A 26,919-nucleotide genomic window follows, 5' to 3' on the forward strand; every position below is an offset into this window, starting at 1 on the left:
GCCCATTTTTTGACTGGGTTATCTGTTGTTTTGGGTGCTGAACTTGAGAAGTTCTTTATAGATCTTGGATATCACCCCTTGGTCTGTAGTGTTATTTGCGAATATCTTCTCCCATTCGGTATCTTGTGGCTTTAACCAGAGCTGGGCTCTCCAAACCCAGCACTGGCTCCTTTTCAGCCCCACCCACCTGTTACCAACACAGCAGTTTTTGGACATTTGCCCCAGGTCACCAATTCCTCTAAAGGATATTCTAACCCCTTTGATGTTCTCAAAGTGTTGCTTCTGGACCAGCAGCATTAACACCCCTAAGGAACCTGTTAGAGATACAAATTCTTGGGCTCTACCCAAACCAAACTCTAGAGGTAGAGGTAGGGTCCAACAACTGGTGTTTTTCACAAGTCCTCAAGCTTATGAGCTTATTCTTATCTTTGGGCCATTTTCTCCTTAAGAACTTCACCCTTGCCCTCCTCCTCCTCTCCCTGCATCCTTAATTCCTGAGGCCCAGAAAGCCCTGCCCTTCGTACTCTCCCCAAGTAACCTAGTCTACTCCCAGGGATACCAGAATGTTCCTTCCAACAACTGGCCAACACCTCCACTTAAATTTCCTTAAACAAAAGTCCAAACCAAATTCTTCTCCCTCTCCACCATCTGAGTTCACTCCAACCTTTATATTTTTCTCCTGATTGTTTTCATCTGTCAGTGAATGGCATCACCTCCCAGCTCCCAGGCTGGAAACCACATCATCTCTGAGCCCCTTCCCTCGCCACAGAAATCTCTTAAATCCATCTCTATTCCTATCACCTCTTGCCACTTTTATGACCTATTCCCACCTATTCCCTAAGGCTTCAGCCTGACCACAGTCCTCCAGCATACTATCTCCAGCAATTTCTTAAAGCAATTACAAGAAATACACCCCCCCTTTAATTTTCAACTAACAAAGCAAATGGGAATGATTATTATGGGACTACTAGATATTTAAGTTGGCCATACTTATACAAATAATAGAAGAGTTTTCCCATAAGAGCTGTCAAATAGTAAGTGCTAGCAGATACTTAGGTGCTTTGCAGACTTTATTGCTAGTCCTATCGGCAACTCTTCTGGGAAAGCAGGTCTTCATTTCAAAGACCAAAATACTAACATTCAGAGAGATCTGAGATATGATCCCAAACCTCTCTTACCCCACCTTGCCGCCTCATTTTGGTATGACTGCAGTCTTGTATTGTCAGTTTAAGTCCATTTCTGGTGGGCTGCGGTCATTAGGTATAAGATGGACTGAGGATTCTGGTCTCTCTTTGAAACACACTAACACTCTAACGAACCACAGATGATTCTTCTTGCCTTACAGATTTAAAAAAACAAACTAAGAACCATCATGGCAGGGGTGCCTGGGTGGCTCAGTTGGTTAAAAGTGTGACTCTTGATTTCAGCTCAGGTCATGAACTCAGTCATGGGATTGAGCCAGCCCTGCCTGCCTGCCCGTCAATCACCATGGTTACACACAGATAGCAGGTAGTTTCGTCATCTCCCCAAGCTGTAAGATGCAGGAGAAGGTAAACTGAGGATAAGTCTATAGGGATGTGAAGAAGAATTAAAATAGTTCAATTACATATTTTTCCTGTAGCTCTGCATATCCTGATTCCTGCAGGCACACTCCTTATCTCTGTAGAGAAAATAAGAAAACATAATACAAGGCACACATGTTTTCCTGGTGTACAAAGTGGTGCGAATGACAACAGGACTCAAGGTAAAGAAAGCATCTTTCATAGGTTTATTGGTCCATTACTTTAAGTTAATTGAGGAAAAGAAACCTCTTAAATTTACAACCTAATAGTTTATCAAGCAATACAAATTCTTTTGTTTACCTCAAAATGTAATACTAATTTCATAGTAAACAATGGACAGAATTTTTTATACACAGATATATGAAAAAAGTGGACAAAAACCTCGTGCCAGCATCAAAAATGCAACAAAAACTTTATTTTTCTTTTTACAATCTCTGGGTTCCATAACAAAGGGAAAAAAAAAAGGTGACATTCTTTTTAAAGTTTGGTAGCTTCACGAAACAGAGACTTTGACCTGGAAATAAATCACTTTCTCATCTACACACATTCTTGAGCACTTTTTTTTTTTTTTCACAGCTTTTGATTTGGCTTATTGGCAGCATGGAGAGAAGAGAAAAACATTTATACAGAGGACTTTATCAATACCTCGGGGTGGGGGGGTTCTGTTAAATTTTTAAATGTAAAGAATGATTTCTAAAAATAAGAAATACAGTCCATCCTTTGGACATGACCTAATAAGTAAAAGTTTTGAATTTCTTTTTCAACAGTTAAAATACAAGTTAGAAAGTTTGCTGGCAGTTTATTGTGTGGGAAGATATCAGGTGGACATCAGCTCTCAATGCATTCCCAATGCACAGACACCAAGGGGATCAAGCACACGGACGTACAGTGGACAGGGCGTCTACTGGACAGGACCAAAACCTCAGGAGTGTCCCGGTGAATGGTGCTGACTGTGAAGAGCTGCTGGTTTGTTGTTCCACGAAAGCCCAGCTGACACACGTGTCCTTGGATCACACCAAACCACCTTTTGTTTGCAACCTCCTCTGCCCCCCTGCTTCCACACTGGGGAAACAGCCATCCCCTTTTCATCCTTCCAGTACCACTGTGACTGCAGGGCTGGTCTGAGACTGTGAACCACCTGTCGAGCAGAGGTGTGGACGGGTGTCACCTGCTTTGACCTGGCCCACAGGGAGCCCGGGATCACCTGGGGAGAGAGGTGGCACAGTCGGGGGGAGAGTATGTGTGTGTGTAATACTCAGTCACCGGCGTTCATGGGGAAAGCTCTGCAGAAACGGACTAACGTACATGAGGCGACACAGTAGGGCTTAGGTTTTTGGCATTTCAACCTGTGGAGAATTTCTATCTAAAACACACTGATCTGAGGCCCTCCCCCCACCCCTACCCACTGGTTTCCTGGTTATCTTTTTAAAAGCTGTTCTGCAGAATCCGGGTAAACCATTAATACTGTCACAATCTAGAGTTCTTTGTGTCTCTGTGATTTGTCGATGCCAGATACCATATATTCTCTACAATCAAGAGGGTGCCAAAAGGCACTGAGTTCATCTTTCACACTTTAAAACAAACAAACAAACAAACAAAATGGTTTAGTGGTCCCTGTGTTTCCTTACATTATCAAAAATATCATTTGGCAATAGCAACACTTAGCTTTCTCTTCCCAAAAGGCAGCCCTATTCACGAACCTCTTTCTTCTTAAGGAGGGCTGAGGATGGGCTATGTTAGGCCTTTAGTATTAAGCTCAACAACCAATTATGTGTCTAAAAACTCCTTGTACCCAGAATCTAAAACACATGAGTTGAAGAATAAGGCATATGAAAAGGTGTTGATCATTCTCAAAAAGCAGAGTTAGGCTTTCAACAGTCTGTGGCATTTTTAAAAGTCTGGGTTTGTTGATTTTCCAGTGCTAACTACAAAGAATGTTTCTGACTCAAATACCTTATTGGCTTTCTTAAAGTTATTTTTTCCAAAGCATGCACTTACAGGCTACCTAGAGTAATAAAAACTACCCAGATGACTTATTTTTGCTGCCACACAGAAAGGGTTAGACAGTCATATCCAGAATGCATTTCAAACACACATGATTAAGGGACAATAGTCAAACTCCCTGCGACAACAGGCTGTCCTCCGCCTTTTCTAATGCGGACAGCCCTGCACACATCCTCATCTGGGCAGCTGGAGGGAGACCATCCTTAAAACAGAAAGCTAACCACCTAATGGGTGAACTGATGAAAAGAATCAGGTTTTTGGTTTATTTGCTAAATCGAAAAACCACGAGGAAGCGGAAAACAACTCCAACACACCCAGCTCTATAGGTCCGTCGGGTGCAGGGGATGACATTTTCCTCAGATCTATGGACAAATGCCACCTGTCATCTGAATGGAGAAAACACAAGAGGGCCTGTCCAATCTGTCACCATCTTGAGAACTCCTGAAAGTGAGAAGGCAAACCCAAATTCCCAAAACATCCTGTAAGCGGGGATCACCAAAGCAAGTGTTACTCCAGCCTTAGAAGACTGCCCAGCTTCCACGGGCCTTTCAAGCAGGCGTCTGGGAAGGCAGGTGGCAGGCCTGCTATGCCGGGCCCTGACCAGAGGTGGCCCACCTTCTGAGCAGAGGCGTTCTTTAGGGCAGCCAAAGGAGAATCCAGTTCTAACCTATTCGGAGACCCACAGACACGAGGCTAATATGAACCTGGGGGGCTGTGGTGGGTCCCACTCTCTAGCCCTCTCTTGGGACAGAGTCTAAAGAAGGACTACTCTCATTCCAATGAATGGTTTCAGAACAAAGCCAGGGCCCAGATTTCAGTGCTGTGGACAGCAGGGCCCAGGCCCTCAGACTCTGGATGTATCCTGGGCTGATACCGGCCGTCCCAAGAGAGAAACCCCACTTCCATATGCCCACCCAGCCACCACACCCTCTTCTCAAGGAGGACTTTCTACCATTTCAACACAAAGGTGGCCTCGCGAGAGTATTTAAAGACCTCGCGAGGAAGGTGACTGACAAAACAATTCCACAACACGCAGCACACACACTCCAGTTGTGGCTGACATCTGGCAGGAAGACAAAGTTCCATGACATTCACCACGAACCCCTGGAGTTGGATCTGTTACTGTTACTCACCTAAAGACAGGTGTCTGGGGAGTTCAATGAGCGGCACAGTGATACGAGCCAATCCTTTCCATAATTGCACTTAACTGAGGTCATCGGGAATCATAACTAAGTCTTAGAGGACAAAACCCAACCCCAAACGTGGCTGTGTAACATGTTCCCTCCTCATTCGGGAAGAACCATGGTTCTTTGCTTTGGGCAGAGTAGCCTAGAATCTTCTTGTGGATCCAGCACAGGAGAAGGCGGCCAGGATCCACGCCTGCCACGAAGCACACTTGCCGGCTTCAACACCTGCCTCTCCAACACCTGCTCAGTGTCTGGGAATTCTCTCTTCTGCCTGAGCCTGGATTTTTAACCTGGATGAACGCACCTTTCACTTCCCACATACGGGGGACAGTGGACAGGGATCACTTTCCATTCTGTGGCCATGTGCTCAAGATTCAAAACCTGTCCCAGTCTGTCTGCCTGAGGTCAAGCGTGTCCTCGAGCAAAAGCCCCCTGAACAGAAATCTGAGAGAGGAGGCAGTGAGCTCTGCCCCACGACTGTGGAGCCATGCAGGATGGGGTGAGGAAGCCTCCAGGAGGCAGTCTTTGGCACGGAAATCTCTGAGTCACTTCTCACAGGGAATCACCTTTGTGCCCACCAGGAGGAAGGGGCAAATGGCCCGGACCGGTGACCCTCGGGGGCTGAGGGAGCCTCCCTCACTGCCCACCGTGCCTTCTGTCTAGGCCAGCCTCCTCACCTCATGTGACGGCAGCCTGAAGAGGAAGGGGCGAGGGTTCCTTCTTGGGGAACAAGTGTCTCTGCAGGGAAGTCTGTACTGTGCCCTGGTTCTCCCAGCTCTGCTGTCAATGCTCCTGCTCTCCCTGGTGTCTTAAAGCACAGAAACATCGTAAGGGGCAGGAAGAGAGAAAGACAAATCCCAGGATGCCTGCTTCCCCCCTGAGCTCGTCTTCTGCCTCCAGTGGGGTAAGGAATGACTGTGTTTCCCCCACTCCTTTTCCGTGCATCCCAGCGAGGAACCCAACGACTTTTTTGAATGGCTGCCTTCCTTCCCAACTAACCTTTACACAGGAATGCTCCCGGGCTTTGGCAACTAAGCGGCAGGTGAGGTTCTGGTCTTCCGGTAACTCTTTCCCTTGGTCTTTCCAAGCACTCGTTATGCTGGACAACATTTTTAAAGCACACATTCCACAAGGCAAGGCCTGGCACATTCCTGCAGATGAGCACTTGCTGCTAAGGTCAGTCTAGTGCCTTCCATGAAATAGCAAGAGAGGACCCTCGACCCTTTATTAGATACACAACCCTATTCTACCAGCAAAGTGTCAGGCTGGACCCAGACATCCAGACCTGCACTAACGTGATGGTGTAGAGGTAGTGTGAAACACTGACTCGCCACTCTGGGTAGAGAGCCCGTCCTTACCGTTCTGCTTCAAGGGATCATTTCTAACTGTACCAAACTGAAAATCCGCACTGCAGGCTTTTGGGGATGCCACGAGTGGGTCTGACAGCGCAGGCAAGTACCAAATGATATGAGACTTCTCATTTTAAACTGTGACTTATTTGAACACGATGAAACAGAACTGAATGGTTCTGTGCCATCCTTCTGCCGGACAGCTGATGTCACTAAGTCAGCTGTCCAAGGTCAACGCGGCAGGTGGACGCGGGACAGAGCACTGAGCACATGCTGCACAGAGCTCCGGATCTGCAGGTTAGCCAGCGTCTGTACCAATGTCTCCACACAGCTTGCCTCTATGAGGCTCATACTTAGACTTTTGGAGGGGCTGAGCCACAGAACACAATGGAACCTAGGTAGCTTCATTTCAGGAGGAAACAAAATGAATTAGAAGACAGATCCTCTGGTTGTAGTGTGAAGTGAAGATGGGAGATGCCGCCGGAGGTCGCCAGGAGCTTGGCTCCTCGAACGGAGGAGAGTCTAGCTTATCTAGAAGCAAAGACATCTCTGTTACGCTAGTCCTCTCCAAGCCCCATGCGGTTACGGACTTCCACTCCTGACCGGGGACATCATCAAGGGTTAAAGCACTTCATGTAGAACATTCACGTTGAGTTTACAAAATCTTGACCGTGTCACGACAGCGCTGACGGCCTCTCAGCGAAAGTCTGCGCAAACATTCAGTGGACGCGGCAGGGAACACTAAATGGCGACTTTCGGGTGAGGTGAAGGCAGACGGCACGGGGCAGGTGTGAGAATGAGGCCTGCTGCAACCCTGCCAATCCCCGCTCCTGGGGAGCTGCTCAGACTTCCGGCCACACGGATTCCCCATGACGGGCCTAATCTCTACTCTGACGGCGTTTTACAAGCCAAAAAACAACATCGAAGAACTTCACAGAGAAAAATGCACCTTTTTTTTTTTTTTCCCATCTTACACAAAACCAAGTTTCCGATCGACTGCATTCTGGTGCGAGAAACAAGTCTGGGGAGCACGGCCCCCCTCGGCTTCCCGAGGTGGTGTGCAAGGCCAAGGAAGCCAGCTTGCTCACTCCAGCACAGACGTGCGCGGACACTGACGGAGACCGTCCTGAGGGACCCGGGAGCCACAAAACGGCTGTCGTTCATCACGAGTGGCTGGCGGGCCACGCTCGCGCTACAGGCCACGGTCCATTAGGGAAGGGCTTTCCACGGAGCTGCCAATGCTTCCGCCTCAGCTGTGATGAGTCAGTAGCCCACAGGGTCCATCCTGGAGTCACCCTGTGTCCACAGAACACAGGGGCTGCCTTCTGTTCACGCCCTCCTCATGTCCTCAAAAAGCAAGAGCTGGGCTCTCTCCCAGCACAGGCAACACTGCAGGGCCCCCAGACAGGAGCCTCCATGATGAGATGTCGGAATGTCAGCCAGGCCGGCCGGCTGTACGTCTTCTCAGCTGTTCCATTTTGTCGGCTCCTTTGAGCCACGGAGGTAAGCTTCTTCTGCTGAGGGATGACGCCAGCCCTGTGGACTCCACCAAGGAATAAATACTAATGGAAAACCAGCGGTGGACGAACGGGGAGAGGCGGGCAGGGGAAGAAATACACAAAGGAGAGATGCTTCTGTGGCTGTTTTCTCAGTGCCGGGCCTCTGGCACGACAGGGGCGTTCCGGGACGCCATGCCCTGTGTAGGTTGAAGAGTCTCTGTCCCAGGAGGGAACTTACTTGGCCTCTTGCTTCTCCTGCAGTAGTGGAATGATCGACTCCCATGCCGTGAGGCACTGCAATGACAACACACACAGACACCGTATCAGCACCAGCCGTCAGGACCAGGCACTTTATTCTCTGTTCATCTTACCAGGTTCCTCTGCCTTCAGTACTGGCTAAGGAACGTACGTATGCCATGTCCGACGTCTACACGTACTATCCATTGCTATTAGAAACTGGGGCAGGTGATAGGTGTCTGCTTTGAATACGACATCCCCATCTCTACGGAAGACAGCCTATGTGCAGTGTCCCTAGAGCTCACGGCTGGTGAGCAGAAATGTTCTCACTGGAAGACAGTCTTTTCCTTCCAAAAGCAGAAAAGGTAATGGCTCCAAGTCTTCCATGTGGCCTGCCGTCCTCGGCCAGGTTGAAGACATTGCTCCAGGTGTGGGCAGCACTGACTTGCGGAGGACGCAAATCATATGGGCACAGCCCAGCCCCCTGACTCAGAGGGGGTGGGAACCCCACTCCTTACTGATCTGTTTTGATTGTATGGGCCACTCCTGGATCCCAAAAGGGAAAATGGCAGCTGACGGGGGGGGGGGGGGGACCTCTATTCATTGAGTTTCATTGGGTCCAAATGCCATGATGTGTTTTACATTCACTACTGCTGGTCCTAACAATTCTATGAAGTAGAAATATTACTTATACACACAGACACTTCATAGATGGAGAGAATGAGACCCAGAGAGGTTATATAACTTGCCTAAGATACGTAGCTATAAAGTGACAGAGCTGGTAAGTCGCAAAAAAAATACATTCTTTTCCCTACCCCAATCCCCCTTCATTCCAGATCCTTGTGAAAGGCCAGTGTCTGTATGCCCTGAACTTAGAGATGGACATTGTCCTCTAGGAGCACCCTCCTCTAGGAGTGCCCTCCTCAGTGAAATGGTCCTCCCTTCAAGCCATCTCTTGCATGAAGGGCAGACCAGAAGAATCACACAAGGCCTTCCTAGCAGCTCAGGGTGAAGCAGGCGTTTGCAGTGAGTCATCTGTGGAGGAGCTCTGAGCAGGCAGGAGGGAGAGGCATTCTTTGGTCAAGCTGGGGAGCAGGGTGGTGAAACTGCTCCACACCCCCTTCCATCCCACCACGTGGGCTTGGACCCTGCCCTCCACAACAAAGGAGCATGCTTGCACCGAGAGACCCCATGCAGGGTCCATGGCACCCTGGGCCCTGCTCTGTCCCTAGGCCATCATCTCAGATCTAGAAAGGCCCTTCTATGTCAGTGGAACCAAGGCCACGTCAGATTTCTTTCCAGTCTTCAAATGCTCAAACTTCCTCCCACCCCAAGACCCTTGCATATGTGTTCCCTTGGCCTGGGATACTTTTTCTCCAAGCCTTTGTCTCTGGGACCCAGGTTAAACGCTGTTTCCTCGGATTGGCCCTCCCTCCCACTCCACTCGCCTCCTTCCATCCCTGACCTGAACTGTGCCCCTAGTATTTTCGCCCCAGGTTTCCCGTGCTTTCCCTCTAGAGCATGAATCTTACTCTGAAGGGACAGGATTTCTGGGTTAACGTGTATCTGCCACTGTGCAGAGGGCTCCTTAATGGCAGGAGGCCTGCTGTTTTGTTTAGCAGCCTATCCCCAGGCCCTGGTACACGGCAGGGACACAGCAGGTAATGTTCAATGTATGTGGCAGCCCTGAGACAAGGCCCCTATTCGTGGTATCTGGGAAGACATAAGCTCTGGGTTTGAGTTCTGGGGCCGGGGCCTTGGGAGTGCTGGGATCAGTCATGGGGAGGAGCGATGGACACATGCCAGCACGTGGGCTTCCGTGCAGTGGGAGGGAAGGGGAGGGGATCCGGGAAGGTAGTACCACTTACGGACTATCTACCGAGTGGCACGTACGGTCTAGGGACTCGGGGATGCATCGTTTCACTGTGTCTCCACAATCTGTTTTACAGGGAAGAGGGAGACACAGAGAGCCGCCCTGCTTAAGGCACAGCCAGTGGAGGAATGAAGCCTTGGCTTTGCACGGAGGGATCTCTCTATCTTTGGGGGAGTCATGACTGGTCCCAAAGATGCACGTCCCCTGACTACCATACCAACAATGTGTGTGAGTGGGAGCTTTCAGACTTGTGGCCTCAGCAGAACCCAGTCTGACCCTAGTTCAGTCACTCAAGCTGTGTCACCTGGGGCAGTCTTAAAAACTTACTGAGCCTCTGTTTCTTCAGCTTCATATGGAGAGTCAGAAAACCTTCTTCACAACATATGGGAGGGGGTTAAATTTAAGGAGGTGACATATGCACAGCATCTAGCTTAGGGTCAGCAGACACAGCAGGGGCTCTACAGAAATGGTCCTAGGGAACAGAGACCGGCACCTTCCCCTCTCCCTCTCAAACAGTCCTTCCAAAGGCCTGGCCACTATGGCTATTCTGTGGCTGTTCTCCCTAGTTCTCCTCCAAAGAAAAATGTAGACACGAAGCCTTCAGAAGATACGGATTCTTCTAGCCTGGGATGAGGACGTGTTTCTGGAATTGCAGTGGGACTAGCTGAGTTAATGTTTACCCCACATGGTTTCACGTCTACAGATACTTATGGAATTGTGACTGGGCCATGTTTCATCTCTCACTTTAGGTTTTCAAGGAATCTTAGGATTTCTCAGCGGAAACGATCTGGGTTTAGCTAGGCCAGGAGCAAAACCTGATTGAGGAGACTTTGCTGGAGTTTGATGAGTGCCCTCCGTGGGTTGTGTGTGCATATGTGTGTGTGTGTGTGTGTGTGTGTGTGTATGAGAGAGAGAGACAGAAAGACAAGGCAGGGGTACAACTCTACCAATCAAAGGGATTCTGGAAAAAAAACCCTGTTTTTAAAGTTTTCCCTTCTAATCCTACATACTTTGGGGGAAGCTATTTATAAATAGTATTTTGAAGTCTTAAAAACAACTGAACAGTATTTTGATAATACTATTCTATGGCACTACGAGAGTGAGGAACCCCTGTATATAGAACCAGACAGCAGCCTGGGGTTACCTCAAAGCCTCCTTACCTGGAACAAGCCCACAGGCAAGTCTCGGAGTCTGGGAAGCAGCTGGCCGCCAGGCCCAAAGGGCACAGCAGAGAAAAGTGCCGCTTCCACAAGTGCCACGGGAAGGGGAGGGGCTCTGCTCCAAACCCAGCACCCCAACTTGCACAGTGGGGGCAGCCTCCCCCGCAACGTGACCTGCACAGTGAGCGGGTGGTCACTAAGACCAGACACACAAAATCAGGGAAGCAGGTGGGGCTGGCTGGCCCTCGCAAAAGGCTCCGGCTACTCCGAGGGCTTCCTCCACGGGAGGCCTGGGGTCTTGCCGGCACGCTCCGTACCTTCTCATAATACTGGATGTTCTTGTCTGCCATTCCCATGAGCAGCTGCCGGAAGTCCTGCCTCTTGTTGTTCTGCCATCTCTCCATGTCGGCTTTCAGGTCTGCATTGAAACACTCCATCCGGTCCTGACATTTCTCAACGTCCGCAGGCACCTGGGAGGGGAAAGTGGAAAGGGGGACTCAGGATGTGGAACTGGCGACCCCATTCCTCAAGCTCCCTTGTGAAAGGCCAAATCCCTACATGCAACGCTGTGAACACAGCCCCTCCACGGGGGGGGGGGGGGGGGGAGGCATTTAACTGAAGGAAGGGCCTTGGGTTTTCAGGACTAAAAGTGCTATCCTGACCCAACTCTCCAAACCCACCCAAGCACAACGGAGACTCATGGGGGAAACACCCCCCTATTTACAAACAGGGAGAGGAAACCCTGCACTTCAGAGTCATAGACGTTTGGTTCCTCCTTTTTCCCCATCTGTATGTAAAAATGTGTGTAAATTCTGCAAACATACAGTAGCATTTGGCAGTGCCCCTGCCGTTCTCCTCAGTCCGATAAGTGAAACCAGAAAAGGTTTCCCCACATCACAGGAACTACTCCATCACCTGTGACATCTGATAACAGCTACCATCATTAATCACACAATTAACTACACACATAAGACTATCAGCCCACTTCTTCCTCTGAACCCCACATCACAAATCAACTTGAGACCGATTTACGCAACCCCAGGTTGCAGATAATCAAAAATCATGAGTTTAGGTTAGGGAATTCTGAGGAAATGGAAGGAAAATCATTTACGTGTGTCAAAAGAATCTGAAATACGAAGATGAAGAAAAATACAGTGGGCTATTTCAAGTTTTTCTCTTCTTCTTAAGATTTTATTTATTTGACACAGAGAGAGTGAGAGAGAGAGCAGAAGAAGCAGGGGGAGCACTGGGCAGAGGGAGAAGCAGACTCCCCGCTGAGCAAGGAGTCTGACATGGGGCTTGATCCCAGGACCCTGAGATCATGACCTGAGCCGAAGGCAGATGCTTTACCAACTAACCCATCCAATTGCCCCTCAAGGTTTTCCTAAAGAAGTTTAGAAGACTTTCTCAAAAATGGAACTCTGTCACAGTCAGAGGACCTTATGGCTTACCCGGGTCCCCAGAGCACAAAGCTGGCTCCTCTCCTCACTCAAGAGCTCCACAGGGCCCTGCAGGTGCCCCAGGGGTGGACGAGCCTAAAACCGGGTCAAACACCCACATGCCAGGTGCTTCGTGACAACAAATGAGGACTTGAGTGTTCTGAGTGCCAGCATCTATGATCACAAATGGCTTCAAGCCATGGGTTGCCATCAGGGGTCAATCTCTACCCACCAGGGAAGTTCTCTCCCCAGGCCTCATGGGTAAGGGGAGGACCCAGAGAAGTCAATAAAGGGAGGGCCAAGGCTGTGGGAGCCCGACACGTTTGGGGCTTCCAGAAGTGCCGAGGGCCCCCCAGGTCCTATGCAGACGGCTGCAGGATGCAGAGCAAGGGAAGTGAGCAGCCTGGGGCTGGGGCGTCACAGGCCTGGCACGGGGTCTGAAATTGGGTGAGGCAGGAGGAGCTGGACAGAAAGCCAGAGGGAGGCATCCCGGGCAATTTTTAAAAAAGGAACTTTCCTTCAAAGAGGAAAAAAGCCTTTTCCAAAGCACCTAGCCTCTGGAAGAAGAAAGAGGACCTGACTTTTTCTTCTGACGTCCTGACCACAGTCACCCATCACTGCTGTCCAACTCAGGGGAAACTGAAGAACCGGTGAAGCCCCCACCCGCCCCCGCCCTCGCCCCTCAGAGCCTTCCCCACAAACATGCAGGGAACCAGCCTCCGTGGAGGCCCAGCGAGCCGGTGTCTCTGGGCCTCACTCCCCTGCAGACACCGTCCAGCTCCCTTACTCCTCTCCCAGCCGCTGCTCATTTTTAGCACCGGGTGCAAGTTCCCTGGAGCAACTTCCCTTTTGCTTAACAAAAGCGCTGTGGCCAGCAGGAAAAGCAAAGCTCTGAAAAGAGAACTGCATCAAGGCCCAGGGAGAAGAGGAAGGCCAGGGCCTGTGATCCAAAGGGTCCAGCTCCTGGGTCTGTTCTGAAGACGGGAACTCTGGGGGACCCACAAAAATGAAGAGTCAAAACCACAGCCCTGGATTTTATGATGGCCGGAGCCTCCACTGGGGAAACATCGGTAAACCATGATCTTCACACTGCAGTCTGTGCTTGGCACAGAGAGAGACCGCGGGGCTTCGGGGTCCGGCGGCCGGTCTTATCTCAGGCTGCTGCCGACAGTCTAGCTGGGAAGAAGTGAGCAGGGCTGCACGCTCTGGGGAGGGGGTACCGGTACTCTCGCCTCACTCTGAGCCTGGTGGTAAGCATGCGGCGGAGGGGAGCTGGAGGGCGGGCGAGTCCAGCTTGGAGGAGGGATCGCGCCTCCTGAAGAAAGACCACTCAGGCTGCGGACTCTTGATTTCAGCTCAAGTTGTGATCTCAGGGTTGTGAGATGGGCTGGATGGGCCCTGGATGGGCTCCGTGCTGAGCAGAGAGTCTGCTTGAGGTTCTCTCTCTCCTTCTGCCCCTCCCCCTGCTCTTGCACACGTGCTCTTATGCTCTCAAATAAATACATCTTTAAAAAAAAATAAACACCACTGAGGCAACCGACAGGGGGAGGGCTCTCTGGAGTGACAGCACATGCAAGTGAGAGAGGAGAGGCTGTATCTGGACCCACCTCAGGAATCCTCACAGGCCACAGTGGCCACGGAGGACAGATAGAGAACCCTGGCTGGCAAGATGGCGGGGGGCAGAGGGAGGCAGTAAGGAGATGAGAAGCCTGGGTTCCTGAGTCCAGGTTTTCTCAGTTCCACTTAACATGTGCCCCCCCTTTGGGAAATTAGAAAAGCCTTGTGCTTCCTATAACTATACAGAAAGCTCTAGAGCCAGATTTCCAGAGTTGAAATACCACATCTACAACCACCTCGATGGGTGACCTGGGGCCTCTCCAGCCGCAGCTTCCATTTCTGGATAACACCAACCACCTCCTAAGGTTGTTATGAGGCTAAACAAGATATTACATATAAAATATTTAGTGTCTGGCATAGATTAAATGCTCCACAAATATTTCAACATTTCGATCAGCGTCAATATTATAAATTGCTGCTCAGAAAAGATAATCTGCCACGTGCGCAGCACACCCCAGTCAAGAACAAATGTTATGAACTTCATTCCATGTCATATAAAAAGTTTTTTTCCCCCTCAAATATGAAATACTATTAAATACATTCATTCAAGCTTTCCACCACTCTTCACCCGGGCTACCTTACCCTGAGATTTTACCAGAGATCAGAGATGAGTCAAAACCAAAATATATTGGCATGAGATCACCCGGGCACCGTGGAACCGGGGTGGTGGCTCTAACAGCATGAGGTAGAGGACAGATCAGGCCAGGCTGGTGGAGACAGTCCTGACAGATGTGGCAACAAGCTGCATGTGATAAATAAGATACAGGAAGTCAGAGGGGAGCCTCTGTAGTCTGTAGTCTGGGTGGCCAGAGGGGCAGCAGCACATCGGAGGGCTCAGGATAAAGGGCGGGTGCACAGACCAGAGAAAGGGGCCTGCTACAGCCATGGGAAGGGGGAGCCCCCCCTCCACAGAAGAGACAGAGACAACTCAACAGCAACCTGATTTAATATAAGTAAAGGATGTGAATAGACATTTATGCAGAGAAGATCTATGAATGGCCAGTGGACATAGGAAAAGGTGCTCCCTGTCACCAATCACTAGGGAAATGCAATTCAAAACCCCAGTGAGAACCACTGCACATCCATTAAGATGGCTACCAACAGTGATGAGGACAACAACAACAAAATGACAACAAAGGCAGAAGCGACTCAAGTGTCTGTCCACGGATGGACGGGTAAACAAAAAGGGGTATATACAACGGTGGGGTGTAATTCAGCCTTCAAGAGGAAGGAAATGCTGACACAAGCTACAACACAGATGAACCTTGAGGACATCAGGCTAAGCGAAATAAGGCAGTTACCAAAAGACAAATATTATATGACTCTACTTCTAAGAGGTAGTAGTCAGACCTACAGAGACAGAAAGCACAACAGTGGTTGCCAGGGGCCTGGGAGAGAGGAAATGGGGATGTGTTTCACGGCTACAGTCTCAGTTCCCCAAGATGAAAAGAGTTTTGGAGCTCCATTGCACAACACTGTGGATTTACTTAACACTACTGAACTGTAAGCTGAAGAACAGTGAAGGTGGTAATTTTGTTTATGTGTGTTCTGCCATGATTCAAAATTTTTTAATATATGGGGAAATCACAGAGGAGGTTGGGGGTGGTGGTTGAAGGTTAGAATTCATGGAGAAGCCTAAATGTGTAGGGTTAGTACAGGGATCAGCAGAGGTGACCCAGAAAGATGAGCACAGAAGCAGGAAGTAAGGCAGGGTAGGCGGAGCCACAGAAACGCGTGGATTAGAAGGAGGAGAGGTTAGGGGTTAGGAGGAGGAGAGGGGGAAGGGCTAAAAGGAAGAGATGAAGAGGAAGTGGGAATTGGGATGAGCCTTCCGAAGAGACCAGCTGAAGATTCCCAACTTAATGAAGAGGAAGGTGACTGGCATTCTTCTCACTTTTGTCTCTTTCTGGATGGTGTCCTTGTGACAATCGGTTCACTGACCAGGAACATCCAGCTTCACTCAGCTCAATGTTTTAATTTTTTGACCGAGGTGTCATTAGAGTTGTGGTATCTTGTGTCTGAAGGATGTTGACATAGAATTACTCAATGCTAGGCTATCGCTTATCATAAGACACCAACAAGAAACTACCAGGTGGGCCCTCAAAAGACAACATTTCTAAATAGAGACAAGGTTGTATTTTCCACAATGGCTCCCTTCTCTCTCATGAGAATTTCCATTACAGAATATGGGTTGTTGGAGTGATGGGAGAAGGGTAATGTGGGATGAGCTTAAGCATTTTTGTGTGTTGGGGAGCAGGGTGGGAAGCAAATTCGTTCAACACTCATCTAAAAAATGAGCTCTGCCATGTACCAGGCATTTCTAGGCCCTACAATATAAATACCTAAATTTCTTTCTTGGAGTTAGGCTGGAGTTATCACATTATCTGCTCCCTTGATGACAGTAGGTTAATAAAGTCCCTAAATATTATATAAGGCAGACATGATCCCAAGGCTTGGGGGAAGAGAGAAGGTTCTGGCTGTATGGGACAGGTCTCAGGACCAATGACAAAACCAGTTCAAGATGGTAGTCTTCTCAGCCATGTGTGCTGAGGGAAAGGTGGGGCAGAGCTTCCTCACTGGTGCTGTGTGAATAAACAGTATCGATCCCCAGCTGGTCACCTCATTTCAAGCAATCTGTCCTGTCTGTCCAGGTTTACTATACAAATATTTTCATTTTCTACGTGAGTCAGAGATGAAAAAAAGTTGAGAAAACACTGAGACAGGGCTAAAGATCAATAAGAGGCTACTGAACTGGTACCCTGAAAGAATGCTTTAAACACACACACACACACACACACACACACACACACAGAAACAAATTTCAGAGAAGAGCCGGTAAGGAGGAAGAAGTGAGTGCTCAAGCCTGGCAGAGGACAGGCGCACTGAAAATAGAGGAGCCATGAGCTCACCTCCCTGATGACTGGAAGGAGCTCAGAGACACAGAGATGAAGACCCAGAGAGAAGGTCTACATTCTCTCCCCCAGCTCCACTAGTTTAATCTACACACACAATAGCCGGAACCTCTACCTCAATGGAGCAAGGCTTGCTGGGAGCCCCAGAGTGGGGATGAAGGGTTCTAACATCGGAACCAGACACATCCAAGAACCAAGTCCAGTTCCACGCCTTGTTAGCTTTGTCACGTATACTGCGTAATTCCCCTGAGCCCGGACGCCTCATCTGTACAAGGCGAATAAGGACATTATAGAAGGTGTTGCAGGAACAACATAAGGAAGGTGACAGGGTCCTGCCATTTCTTGGCTGATGTGACCGCTGGCTTTCTACCCCAGGCTAGGATGGCAGCCACCATGGAGAGAATGGGGAGACATCAGGCACGTCTCTCTTCACTCATCTGACGTGTCTGAAAATGACAGATGACTTCACAAAACTCTCGGGTCTGTAGAAGCTCCACATGGAGAAGTCTCCTTGCCCCCATCTCGCTTTAGAACGAGAGTTCTTGCTCCCGGCCACATTCCCCGGCCCAGCACGGTCACTATGCTGGGGGTTCAAAGAGCTCTGCAAGGTCCATGGTCTTCAAGGTGTGTGCAAGCGACCCCGAGCTCCAGTCCCCTTCCCTACCTCTGCTCAGTCAAGGAAGCAACAGCTCAGTACATCCTGTTCTCTGCTCCTACCCTTTTCCACGTGACGCACCTTCTCACCTCCAAGACAACACTAAGCGTTTCCAGCAGCTTCTTCACCTGCCGGACCTACGACAAGGCCACTTATGGGTCAGGGCTTAAAACAGCATGCTTCCCCAACCCCTCCACTTCTTTTTATTGTTTGAAGATAACTGTAAGATTTTTGTATTCTCCCTTGGCACCCCTCCTTTGTTCTTTCTGGAATCACGCAAATAGATTAGCACTGAAAAGAGCCCGTCACAGAATGGAGTAAAATGTGCAACTTCCCTCCATGGTTTACTCTTACTGTTCAGGTTAGTGTGTGAGCTCCCAGCCAGTTTTAAATGCAATTCCTCATTGTGTCTAGTAACAGATCTGATACCCACTCTGGATTCCGGGGTGGGGGGGTTCACATGTGAAGATTTACATGAGTCTGGGGCCCTGACAAGCGCAACGTAAGGCAGCCCACTAAATGCCTGTCACTGCTCTGACCTCAAAGTTCAAAAGAGACAAGCCAAGTCCGCATAATCCGAAGGTCCCCTCACCGGAGAAGAAACCCCCTCAGGCTCTGCTGACTTTTCTCAACCCTAAAAACAAAGCAAAACTTTGAATTCTGTGATCCTCTCGGCCCATCCCTGCACATGGCCTCGCCACAGTCAGCAGCGGGGACCACAGGACACCTCTCCTTCCTCCTCACATGGCCTCTCTGGTGTGAAATTCATACAGCAGGCTGTGGAGACCCACAAGGCCATTTCTTTCTGCCGGGTTTTGGAGAAGTGATCGGATTCTGATACCACTTCCCGGCTTCACAGAAACCAACTTTCCCTCTCTCTTTAGAGCAACTCTGCAAGACTTCAGCCTCAAAACAAGGCAAGCCCCTAGGCTTGCTAAGACCCTCAGATGTTGTTAACGTGCCCAGAGCCCTGTGAAAACCGCCCGTCTTCAGGTAAGAATCCTTTCCTTCCCGGCATCCCTGGGACCAACCTGTGAGCAATCTTTTTTTTTTTTTTTTTAGAAATTTTATTTCTTTGACAGAAAGAGAGCAACAAGTAGAGGGAGAGGGAGAAGCAGGGTCTCTGCTGAGCAGGGAGCCTGACCTGGGGCTCCATCCCAGGACCCTGGGATCACGACCTGAGCCGAAGGCAGCCGCTTCACCAACTGAGCCACCCGGGTGCCCCATCGAACCTGTGAGCAGTCTTGTTCCTGCTCTCGTCATGGACAGCAGGGCCCACTGGGTCTTTGGGGTAAGAATCCGTGCTGACCCACTTCCTGACGCCCTGCCTTCTCTTGCCAATAGCAGCTCTCAGCAGAGCTCAAAACCAGACAAAACAACAAAACACAGCAAACATTCACCTGCTGATGGGCTGCAGTGGAGGACAGGCATTCGGGAGGGCTGGGAAGGGGAAACTTTAGAACACAAGGTCATCATGCCCAAACAATACAGTGAAAAAAAAAAAAAAAGAATTAAGCAAAAATTAAAAAAAAAAAAAAAAGCCATAAGGGAAACAGACCAGGAAAAAACAAAGTTCACAGTCAGCATTCCTCCTGGAGACAGGCGGAGCTGGAATGGGAAGCCAAGGCCCCTCCACGGAGCCTGTTTCTACATAAGACACTATGCTGACCTTCACAGCAGGAAGCCTACAAGGACTAATGAGCAAACCAGTCCAGGCTGGAGGACAGAGCTGGGATTTGAACCCAGGGCTGTCTAGGTCTAAATCCTCTCTCTTTCAACCAAACCCTTACTCACTGGGGAAGGCCACCAATGGAGCCCTCCGCTGCCCCCCAACGTAGTTGCTGTCCCAGATTCAAAACTGGTGGCACAATTTCTGCCGCTCCCACCAGGAGATAACACTCACTGGTGCACCAGCAACTGAGAGCCCGTTTGGTTAATTACCACCATCTAACTACGGGCAAAATTAACATGGGCGTGGCTCAGCACCCCACCAGAGAGCTGGAAGACCAAGACTGCCTCCCCACAGTGTGCTGAGAGAATGTAAGCATGTTCAGACGTCCTGGTTAGTCTCCCTGGCTGGGAAGAAACCCTTCCCCCTCTTCTAAGAACTCCTGTGGTCAAGGGAGGGTGTCTTATGGGTGATGCTTTAGGAAGGTGGAAACAGCAGCAGCAAGAAGATTTCAACACCCACGGGGTCACCCAGGCCGGCAGGGAGCATACAGCAACGAGGCAGGAGCCCAGCAGCTTGGCTGGGTGGAACGTGGGAGCCAGAAACCACTGCTGCCTCGGCTCCATCTGCTCCCAGGTGGTGCGACCTTAGGCAGCCAGCACGCCACGGCACAGTCCGCATTCCACTTGGCCTATTAGTCATAACCTTCAGCTCCTGTCTTTACAAAGGAACTGTTCCGTACAGAGCGGAACACATATTAAATGACAAACCAGCCTCCGAGAAAGCTTGTATTCAGTGCTGAGCAGGGATGAATGCTGACGGAACACCTTTTATTTATTTAAATTTTTAAAAAAAGATTTTATTTATCTATTTGTCAGAGAGAGAGTCAGAGGTCACAAGTAGGCAGAGAGGCAGGCAGAGACAGAGGAGGAAGCAGGGTCCTTGCTGAGCAGAGAGCCCGATGCGGGGCTTGAACCCAGGACCCTGGGATCATGACCTGAGCCAAAAGCAGAGGCTTAACCCACTGAGCCACCCAGGTGCCTGCAACACCTTTTAAATACAAGATCTTCATCTCCCCAACTAGGTCAGCTGCAGAACTTGCTGTCTCTCCCTTCCTCCCTCACCAGGAAAAGTGACTTGTTATCTATGTCGGAAAGCGAAATTGTTAGAATGAAATTTCATAGGGTGCATCGGTGGCTTGGTGGCTTAAGCATCCGACTCTTAATCTTAAGGGCATGAGTTCAAGCCCAGCATGAAGCCTACTAAAAAAGAAAGAAAGTTCAAAATATACAAACACAGTATTTCATGTCATTCCTTTAAATGGCAAAGTGTTCCAGAATATCCCAGGAATGGCTCAGAACTAGTCGAGGGAACAGGCAGCTGGAGGACAGGGTGTGGCTGGTCCCCACGGGCCCCTCATTACACACAGGACAGAAGCAGGCCAACCTGTGGTGAGAGGAACGGATGAGAGGTGCCTGGCCTTCTGGCCATATCACGGTGGCACGCACCAGGCCAGTGACAAGAGTCCCTGTCCCTATCACCTGACTCTCCATCAGCTGTACCTTCACTGTCGTGTAGGTCACTATGGGTGACACATGAACCAGTGCAACAAACGTGGATTATAGGCCTGCTGCACACTGGGTAAAGACCCTGGGTACCCACAGAGCTAGGCAATTTACCCAGCTGCTCTGTGGCTCATTCCCCACCCACGAAATGGGGAAAGAACAATGCCTTCCCCCTGGGCCACAGATGGCTATTGTGGTGATCATGGGAGGCAATATCTATGTGTGTGAGTGTCACACACACACACACACACACACACACACACACACACACACACTATATGGAGTCAAGGTGTGCCATTTTTGAGGTGTGGGTTACAAATTTCCAAAGCTGGTTCCTTGCCAGGTGCGTCTCAGCACAGCTGAACCAGCAGCCGGAACCAAGCAGAGGGAGACAAACTGTTCTGCTGCCAGTCCATTTCTCTGAACCGTGCACCCCTGCGATTAAGCTTTCTTTTTTTAAATCTTTTCAATAACATTCCCTCCCCCCACCTCTTCTCTGAAAACAAACACACCTTCCAGTTACACCTTCCAAATACAAGTTTTCCAAAAACTACCCAAAAAGGAGCACAGTAACACAGGGGCACTGTTCCGAAGTCAGAAGCTGCAACATTTACTAACTTCGAGATCTTGGGCCGTGGTTTGCTCATCTCTCAAAGTGCATGACTGTTGTACGGAATCAGTGAGATACTGTCAACAGTTTCATGCCCAACCTGAATGCTGGCTGTTATTAATCTTGTTTTTCTCTTGTTTTATCCCAGGAAGAAAAAGGCAACAAATGGCAGAGGGCAACACAAGGGATGTGTGTGTTTACCTCAGGATCCTTTGTCTGGACCCAGAGCCCTTAAATACACTCAGTCAGTGCTTCTTAGACTGTGGGAAAGGACCACTATCTGTTAGCTTTTCTCCCCCAGTATGACAAAGTCGTAGACCTACTATGTGTGACTCGTAAGCAGTTCACTCCACATGAGCTAGTTGGACAACACTCCCGCTGCGGGTTCAACAACTATCAACCTGCTATCAAACCGCTGACCCTCAGCTTCTACACCTTTCTTGTCATGGGTCGGTAACCGTGGATGAGTCAGCAGACCACACTTCTGAGAACAGTGATCTAGACTGTTCTTCCCCCTTTCTCCTCAACCCCATTTTACAGAGTGAGGAACTGCCCCTGCGAGGCAAAGCTGAAAGTCAAAACAAAACCAGAAAAAAACCAAACAAACAAAAACCCCAAAAAACAAAAAACCAACCAACCCAACCCTGAGGAAACAGCAAAAAACCCCACGTACATGTTAGAAAGTTCCAGAAAAACGACATCAAAGAGAACAAATGGAGGACAGTCATAGCACAAACACAGCTCAGCTGGGCCTGACCACCTGAGCTGCACGGATCTAGGGACAAGACATCACTTGGCACCAGCGGGGCAGCTGCGGCTGCAGCCCTGAGGGCCCAGCCCTCCCGGGGAGCCTCCCTGACCTTGGGGCGGTCTTCCTTCCTCAGAGCCACAGCTTCCAGTTTGGCTTCGTACTCCGCTTGCACTTGGTCCCTCTTCTTCAGGACGCTCTGCGGGACAGGACGAGAGAGGGGAAGCGTGTCACACTGAGTTCGCAAAGGAGCCTCCCAGCCCCCAGGCAGTTGCTTCTCTGCCCCATTCCTCCCCAGGTCATGGCACACCCAGGCCCCGCCACCTGCTCCCAGGACAGTCCAGCTGCCATGTGGCACATGACATGGACTCTGGGGGAAGCAGGGGTGGAAGACGGGTGGCACGGTCCTCCGAGCTTTCTAGCACAGTAACTCAGCCTGGTGCTGGAGGTGACGGATGCTCTGGGTGAGGACAAGTAGGGGAACAGAACCACCGCAGCCACATTGATGAGAGGACTCGGCTGTGCTGGAATGTGAGGCTTGGCAGGGGACAGCGCAGGCCGTTCTCTGGACCGTTCGTGGAAAGTCTAAGTCAGGAGAGTTCTTGACTCTGGTTCACAGAGTTGATCCTGGTGGGCTGATTTGCTCCATGATCTGTGAGCCGCGCATCTGTCCCCCTGCTCTGGACCAGGCATCCAAAGAGCAAAGAGATACCCCGCCCCAGCACCTGAGGGGTTCCACCACGGGAAGAGGTGTAGACACAGCGCAAAGGTGCATCTATGCACAAGTCCAGAATCCCCAGAACCACACAGTGAGCCTGAGAGGGGCAGTGGTACCTGAGCTCAAACAGAGCCAGACTTGGCAGGGCTCGGGCGAGGCGAGCCAAGCTTCCAGGACACAAAATTGAAGGAGATAATCACTCTCGGACCCCTGTAAGGTTGGTACCTGAACCTGAGCGTCTCCCTAAATCTGTGCTCCGGGTGCCTCCCTTGACCCCACCTGCTGCCGGCTCCACCATGGAGACCCCACTAGGTAGGACAGAAAAGAATGCAATCCACGGTCTAGGAAAGCATCTGTCTTATCAAGGGTTTCTTTTTTCTCCTTTTAGTAGAAGAAGCATGAATGGCAAATTGAAAGTGCTAAGAATTTTCCTTCCCGCTAACTCAGAAGTCACAAAGCACTGCGAAAGCTTCTAATCTCAGGCTTTTCCCACACAGTATGGAATCAGGCAGGAAAGGAGTTTTGGCTCCTTGGCTAAGCAGGGGCCACCTTGTGTCCCTGACAACGTGCTAAAAAGGGAGAAGTGGCTGAGCAGTTGAGTGCACTTGGGGGGAACCTTCTACTGCAATGGGTTAACGCTGGGAACCTCAAGCCTTCCTCTGAGGTAAGTATTTCCTTTGAGAAGTGTTTTACCCTGTGAAGAATGTGAGGGAAAAACCTGTAATAGAGCAGCTTTTGTTTGCCACTTGTCTTTCTCCCGGATGCTTTGAAGCTCCCCCCGAACCCACTCCTCAAGCATTGAGTAGCAAAGTCTCACAGTTGTTCAACAGGACTCTCTGCTCTGATGGAAACGTCCCATCATCCGCACTTAATCCAGGAGACGTCAGTCCCACCCGCTGATTGAACTACTGCAGCGGGCTGGCATGACTGAGGAACTGGACTTAAACTTTTGCTTAACTAATTTGAATTTAAACTTAAATAGCTGCCTATGGCTAGTGGCTGCCATACTGGACAGCACACAGATACATAAAGTAAAAACAAAAAAGTCAGGGGTCCCCTCTGGATTTCATAGAACCCAGAAAATTGTGTAAATCCACTAGTCTGGTACGAGCAGGAGTAAAAATCATAATCTCTACCCAAACACACGATGCTATCCAAACAGACCCAGACGTGATTCTCCAGGGCACAACGGAACAGCAAGGAGGGGCTGACGAATGAAACCCTCGTCACTGCCGTGGGCTCTCATCACGGGACACCTCATATCTTACTGGAAAAGGCACAGACCCAGACTAGGCATGGGTTGGGTTGTCCAGGTGATGCTGTCAGTGTGGCAAGAACCTCGTAACCAAAGCTAGAAGTGCTCTCCAAGCAATGCTTTGGATCCCAATCAGTACAGTGTGGGGCTTCCTGTCCCTTGTTCTGCTCCAGGACTCTCTGCCCTGGGAGCCAAGGCCCCCAGGAGGGGAGGGATGGCTAGAGCTCCACACAGCTAGAACAGATCAGATGCATCTCTTCTCCCTATCCTACAGCAGGCGAAGGGGCCCCAGGATTCAGCTACACTCCCTCCCCTAGTTAGCATGGCCCTCCCTGGCCCAGAGAGAGGTTGGCTTCTAACTCCTTAGCCACTGCTACCCCCATTGTCCCCTGAAGAGGCCAGAATGCTGCCTTCTCATGCTGCTGCTGGAGGATTCGCACCACCATCCCCTACCTTGCCGGACAGCAGAAAAGACTCACAAGGAGCCTGAAGAAGTAAACGGATATTATCCCCATTTTATAGACAAGAACACTAAGGTACAGTGGAGAGGCCTGGTTGAGGCCATTCTGCTAACCTCATAGCGGTGACTTGGGCATTTCCTGCCGCATTCCAGGAAGGCGCGTAGTTCCCCGGTCCGAGTGGAAGCCCAGCCCCACTGCAGATTGGGAAACAGGTTTTGAATCGAGCTAAACCAAGACTACCATCCTTGTTAAAAGCATCTTTGCACACAGCAGGTGATGATCTGAATGGACCAGCCTTGTAGCCCCAAACAACACAGGTTCTGTCAATAAAACAGGTCAAACCAGCCTATGGTTGACGGGGCCTGAGCTTGAGACAACAAAGGGACCCGGTCAGCAGCTACAGAGAGGTCCCTCCACCCCCGCGTGACAAGCAAAAGCTAGCCATCTCCTGAGCGGCTCCCAAAACCTTGTAGGGTCTCTGATGCTGGTGGAGAGTGTATATGTGCTGCCAAAGCGAGCACAAGAATGTAAATCAAAAGGCAAAGCGGGGGGAGATACTTTCCTTGCTCCTTTGCGACCCTCTGCCACTTCCCCGTCAAGACAGCCTCCCCCTGTCTCTGCCCTGCCTTTATGTGCCTCCGTTCAGAACCCCGGTGCCGGGGATCCAACAGAGAACAGAACACACATAACACTTGCTTTCATGGAGCTTACATTCTAGAAAGGAGGCAGATATCGCAAAGGAAAATATATTAATGTACGGGGAATATAGCTGTGTGGGACGCTGGGTGGAAGAGGAGAAAGAAAACAGGACGAGAGGATATAAAGGGCCAAGGGTTTGGGGGGAGCGGAATTGTACCTAAAGCAGCCAGGAAGGGTCTCGATGAGAAGATGATTTTAATTAGACATGAAATATATTTTTCTCATATGCTGTGCTTTTTTTTTTTTTTAAATGTAGAGAGGAAGAATGACCCCATTTCCTTAACAAATAAATTGCAGAGATGGGGAGGGATTTTTTAAAATACTTAAGAAACATATCAAGTGAAGTATGGATTTATATGGGTCACGATTTCAAAAAATACCTATAAAAACAGTATCTGAGACAACTGGGGACAGGGATGGTAACTGGATATTTTAGGTGCAATAATAATGTGGTTCTTCTTTGTTTTAAACAACACTTGTACTTTAGAGCTATGTACTAAATATTTTTGTATAAAGTGATCTGCTGCCTGAGATTTGCTTTAAAATAACCCAGGGCGTGGGGGTTGGAAGCAGGTGGGAGCAGAGCTAGAGCAGGGTGGACCCTGAGTGGGTAACTGCTGGAGCCAGCTGATGGGTGCATGGGGGGCTGTGATACCTCCACTCTACATTTGGATGTTTCCATAATAAAAAGTTAAACAATGGAAACATAATACTGGTCATCCAAACTGTTAATAACAAGCTAATAATAACCACTGAACTACAATGATACCAGCATGTGGAAGTTAAATCACAAATACGTGTTCCGTAGTTTGGCTTTCAATCTCTGTACTGGCTTTCTTCCAAGAAAATACCACAATAGTCAGAATCAACTGGAAGCCTCAACATTCCCTCTCCAGCCCCGGAGCTCATGCTCACGTCTTCCACCAGTAAGACTATATGCTCACAAACTTACAGGATGAGGAAGAGGTAGCTGCCAAGATAGCCCCCAGTGCGAAAGGTCAGCAGCTACCAAAAAGCCATCTTGAGTCTGGAAGGTTTTTAAGAGTCAAATCTTTTTTGTAAGAGAGACAATATGATACAGGCTTGAAGAAGTAGATGAGAGGAGCAGGAACAGCTCATCCATGCGTAGAAGACTGTAGAACAGAATGGTTCCTCTTCTGATATGCCAGGGGCTTATCCCAAGGGGGATTCATGGAGAATTCTGAGTGTTCAGTAACAAAGATGCTCAGATGGGAATAAAAATCAAATACCCAACATAGCACTGTGGCTGGTTTGGGAGTGGCCCCCTACGCCAGTATCTCCCTGTAGACAGGAACATGAGTCTGACCTTGGTCTTGATGACATAATTTCTGATTAAATGATTGAACTCAGATTGTCCCTTTTGACATGAGCTTTTTCCACCTTCGTTCTATTGAAAATGGACCACCTATGAGTTAAATGTTTTAGGGCGATGTGAGTAATATTAAAAGCACACATTTCCCTCTAGTTCGAAAAGATACTTATCACAGAAAATCTGGAAAATAAAGAAAAACATAAAAGAGAGGTGAAATCTCATCTTCCAGGCACAACCAGTACACCTTATGTCTTCTATTTTTTTCTCTTGAGTAGACTTCTTTGATGTTTCCCATTTCTGTGTCTCCCCTTCCTGGCAGTCTGTTATTTAGATGTTGGATACTGAGATCTGATCCTCTCATTTTCAT

The 26,919-nt window shown here is 49.4% G+C and overlaps 1 protein-coding gene across 2 annotated transcripts in view; it reads right to left on the reverse strand.

The window, feature by feature from the left end:
• Positions 1-1,745: 1,745 nt before the first annotated feature.
• Positions 1,746-26,919, reverse strand: part of SNX30 (sorting nexin family member 30) — a 107,678-nt gene continuing 82,504 nt past the window's right edge. For both annotated transcript variants that reach the window (XM_059411039.1, XM_059411040.1), the window contains exons 7-9: positions 22,199-22,285; positions 11,189-11,341; positions 1,746-7,895 (exon numbers count right to left, since the gene is read on the reverse strand). In XM_059411039.1, the coding sequence (XP_059267022.1) occupies positions 7,836-7,895; positions 11,189-11,341; positions 22,199-22,285 (300 nt within the window). In that variant the 3' untranslated portion in view covers positions 1,746-7,835. The remainder of the gene's footprint in view (positions 7,896-11,188; positions 11,342-22,198; positions 22,286-26,919) is intronic.

The sequence above is a fragment of the Mustela nigripes genome, chromosome 9 (genome assembly GCF_022355385.1).
Source record: "Mustela nigripes isolate SB6536 chromosome 9, MUSNIG.SB6536, whole genome shotgun sequence".
Lineage (NCBI taxonomy): Eukaryota > Metazoa > Chordata > Mammalia > Carnivora > Mustelidae > Mustela > Mustela nigripes.